Source organism: Lathyrus oleraceus, chromosome 4 (assembly GCF_024323335.1).
Source record: "Lathyrus oleraceus cultivar Zhongwan6 chromosome 4, CAAS_Psat_ZW6_1.0, whole genome shotgun sequence".
Classification (NCBI taxonomy): Eukaryota; Viridiplantae; Streptophyta; class Magnoliopsida; order Fabales; family Fabaceae; genus Lathyrus; species Lathyrus oleraceus.
This window is the reverse complement of record NC_066582.1, coordinates 434,096,555-434,100,639: the sequence shown is the minus strand read 5'-3', so window position 1 is coordinate 434,100,639 and position 4,085 is coordinate 434,096,555. Positions and strand designations below refer to the sequence as shown.

Below are 4,085 nucleotides of genomic sequence, written 5' to 3'. Positions count from 1 at the left end.
CAAAAAAAACTAGATTCGTTAATTACATGAGCTGAACTTGAACTATACATAGTTCAATTCGTTAATTCATAGTCAACTCGATTATATATGAGAAGAGTTATATTGTCTCTTAGAGTAGATTTAAAGATTTATTTCAAATCTTAGTCCTATATTTTCTTTTAATCTAACGATTTTAATTGATCATTTATATTCTCAAATGAGCAAAATATTTTTAAAAATAATTATACAAATAAAATCAACATCATATAAATACTATTTAAAAAAAAGTTAATTTAAGTTCTGGAAACAAACACAAGTTGAATCGAGTTGTCCGTAAACATATAATAAGTCGAGTTTAAATTTTAAAAAAAATTCATGTCAATCTCGAATTGAAATTTGAGTGGAACAAATTCTTAATAAATCAAGTCAAATTGGGATGAGTTTAACTTGACACTACTCATTTACTACCTTAATAAAACGAGTTTGATGTAAAGAAAAACCATAATGTACAATTTAAAATAGTTATTTGGTCACAATTTTTTTATTTTGAAAAACACTACCATCTTTTAGAATTTTGGTGTATTGTTTTGGTGAAGATATATATACTAAAAGGTGGAGGTGGAATTGTGTGAGAAAATATAAAGTCTTTAATTTTTAATTCTTTTAATTAATTTGAACTATTAATTAAATATAATGTTGTATTTTTTTTATGTTCTATACCAGTGTAGCACATAGTTGTCCATAACACATATTTGGTCACAATTTATTTATATTAAATATTTTATTTTTTAAAAACTTTCTTATAAAGAATACAATATATCTCACTCTTTAAAAATTATCTAATATAAATAAGTAATTATAAATTAATAAAAAAAATCACAAATATTAAAAAAACTATTCTATACAATACATCAAAAAATAGTAAAACTAAATACATTGGCATTCATAAATGAATCAATTTTTTTTTAAAAGAAGAATTCGTGTTGTTGGCTTTTCCCTTAAAACCCAATTTCAATATTGCATAATTTTAAAAGTTACGTATTATAATCATTAAGATAAATATATGATATTATTACTACTAATAGCAAAATATTCAATATGGATGGTAAATGACAAACCTGCCATTAAACTAACATTACTTTATAGTAATATAAATTGATTGATTTTTTAATCTTGAAATCTTTCAAAAAGTTGAACACTCAAATTTAGTTGAGCAAAAATTTGCACAGTTTTCACACAAAAACTCAACAACCATGGCGATGAAACCTTCCTCCTCCACCACCACCTCCGTCCCTGAAATTGCGTTGCCGGAAATATCTCCGGAAATGGACTCAAAACACACTTCCGAGACGCTATTGTTTTTCAAGCTTATGGGTGTTGGCGCTCCCTTTCCTGAAAACTGCAACACCGATGGTTTTCTCGACTCTTTCCTTCGGAATTTCATCAAAGTCGATCTAATCCAACCTGGTCGAATCTCTTGTACTGTTGTCGCTAAACCACCTCTCTGTGTAACCTCATTTCCTCTCTATCTTTCGATTTTCTACTTTATGTTACTGTTGTTGTTGCTGATGAACACTTGTGATTAGGTTTAATTTATTTATTTTTTCCAAATTATTAATGGTGTCAATTGATGTCAACTTGTCAATATCGGTGTCTTTTGAACATTTCTGATTTGTGAATTGGTCCATCAATGCTAAGAGCTTAGCTAAATAAATCTATAACTTTTCTGTGTTCAGAGTTAACAATTTGTCTAAAAATAGAGGGTATATAAACAAAAAATGCCATGTGATTGTATATGGAGACCCAAGGTTTCTCATTTTCTTTTGTATTTGCAGAATGGCTATGGAACACTGCATGGAGGAGCGGTTGCGTCTTTGGTTGAGGTTCTGTCAACTGCTTGTGCTAGGACTGTAGTTGCGGAGGACAAACAACTTTTTCTTGGGGAAATTAGCATTTCTTACCTCTCTGCCACTCCTATGGATGTGAGTTCTTGTTTACAATGTTGTTTCTTTCTTTCCTATGATGTTCATTGCAATATTTGTTTTTAATTCAAATAAGTAGTTGTTAAGATAAATGGCGTGCGCGGGTCAGTTCAACGCTTTAGAATGGTTTACTATGCTGCCTAAGGAAATGTAATCAGTTATCCTCAGTTGCATTTTGAAATAGCAGAGCAAAGTCGACGACATTTAAAAGAACGTAACTACTTTAATTGCTTAGCATACCCTATGAGAATTGCTTTGTAATTTGGTTTAAAGTTTGTTTCAGTTGACTTATTTGAGTTTATCTATTGCATAAACACTTGTGAGTTGTGAGAGTGTTTCAGAGAATTTATGGAACAACTTATAACATGTCCATAAACTATTTCTAGCTTATTTATTTTCATAAGCTTTTAAGGATAGCTTGTGAAAATAACTTATAGGCTTATAGCTTATATGATAATAGTTTGACTTTATTACTTCAATGATAAGTGCTTATGTTATAAATGCTTAATTAAACTATTTATCCAAACAAATCCTTAGTGTGATTAGGACCCCAATGCATCCATAAAGGATGGTGATTGGTGAATTATACTCTCTGGTTCTTTGGTTTCGTTGAAAGGACTTGAAAAATCATCTTGCAAGTACAAGTTCTGCAGGTAAGATTCTGATCCCAAACAATAAGGGGAAAGACATTTTATAGTCTGAGACTCCTAGGATCTAACTGATGGGCATAGTTTCGTAGTCGCTATATGTGTAATATTTGTAATCTGCATTGACATTTGCTAGATGTGAACTATCAAAACCCATTACTTTAAAATGTTTAGAATTTTCTTATTAAAAAAAACGTGTCAACAAGATGCTATCCATTTGGTAGATTACTTGAATTTTACATGGTGTCCAAGTCCCACGTCGAATAGGATGAGATGATCGGTTGAGTTTTTGAGTAGCTTGGTTCTTCTCCCTTGATAGCTAGCTTTTATGGGAAATTTCTCCATGTGCTTGGATGCTTATAGATTGGTATCAGAGCCTGTTATCGCTGGCTCGGAAAGGGTTACCTTACAAAGGGGCTGACTAGAAAGGCCAAGTAAAGCGCTGCAAAGGCTCTCAAGGGAGGCTATAATAGGCACTTGAGTATTATGTGGTGCAAAGACTCACATCAATTACCGTTTGCACTTTACTCTATAATTGCACCTAGCACTTTTTTTAGAAATTCGGTATCTGACTCTAGAACCAACTAATTCAGGAGATGAAAACCAATCCCACCATTCTAGGACTATCTAATTGCACCTTGCAGTTTATATTACCTCTTCAAAATCATGCTGAAGTGACATCCCTGTTGCCAACTAACTGAGAAGTCCAACTCTAAAATGTCATTTTTACGTGTGCAGGAAGAAGTGGTAGCTAATGCTTCTGTGGTGAAGAGTGGAAGAAATTTGACTGTAGTTGCACTTGAATTTAAACTGAAGAAAACTGGGAATTTGCTTTATCTTACTCATGTTACCTTCTATAATATGCCAGTTTCCAGCTTATGATCACTTAACTTTCTGGTGACTCTGCACTTCCATTTAATGTAGTGGAAATATCATTGATGCTTTAGTTCATTCGATATTTTAGTTCATCATATTAATGTTTGTTTCTAAAAATTCCTCGTGTTCCATTCTCCATCTATGGCTATATTATTATTTGTATTGTCTCTTTACTAATATTAATGTTTACAAAGATTCTCTATCTTAATATTCAAAAAGTATAATCTTATTATGATAGTTAAGATTGATATATAATAATAGTGATTATTTTTTTTTACGAGAATCATAATATAAATTGATATGGTGGTTGATATTTACTATATTTAAATTGTAAGTAAATGTTATACAAATACTAATGGATTAATATTCCCTAATTAACATCATTAAGAATTTTTAAAAAGTAAAAATAATTTAAAGAGAACATGCATACATTTGTAAGACCCTAATTTTGACCCTAAGATCCCTCATGGCATCACATCATTTGCTCATTGCATTGCCTCAAGGATCATTGCATGTATGGCTCCTTAACCCTAGGGTTGGGACTTGTGAGAGTGGTTTGAGACCACCAAGCATACTTGTATTGGATATTATTGTTTTTCTT

The 4,085-nt window shown here is 31.2% G+C and overlaps 1 protein-coding gene across 1 annotated transcript; it reads left to right on the top strand.

Moving 5' to 3' along the window:
- The first annotated feature begins 1,118 nt into the window (after window positions 1-1,118).
- On the top strand, window positions 1,119-3,686 carry LOC127075898 (uncharacterized). The gene is made up of 3 exons (XM_051017405.1): window positions 1,119-1,487; window positions 1,815-1,961; window positions 3,347-3,686. Exons 1-3 carry the CDS (start codon window positions 1,233-1,235, stop codon window positions 3,488-3,490), a joined length of 546 nt encoding a protein of 181 aa, XP_050873362.1. The 5' UTR covers window positions 1,119-1,232; the 3' UTR covers window positions 3,491-3,686.
- The last annotated feature ends 399 nt before the right edge of the window (window positions 3,687-4,085 follow it).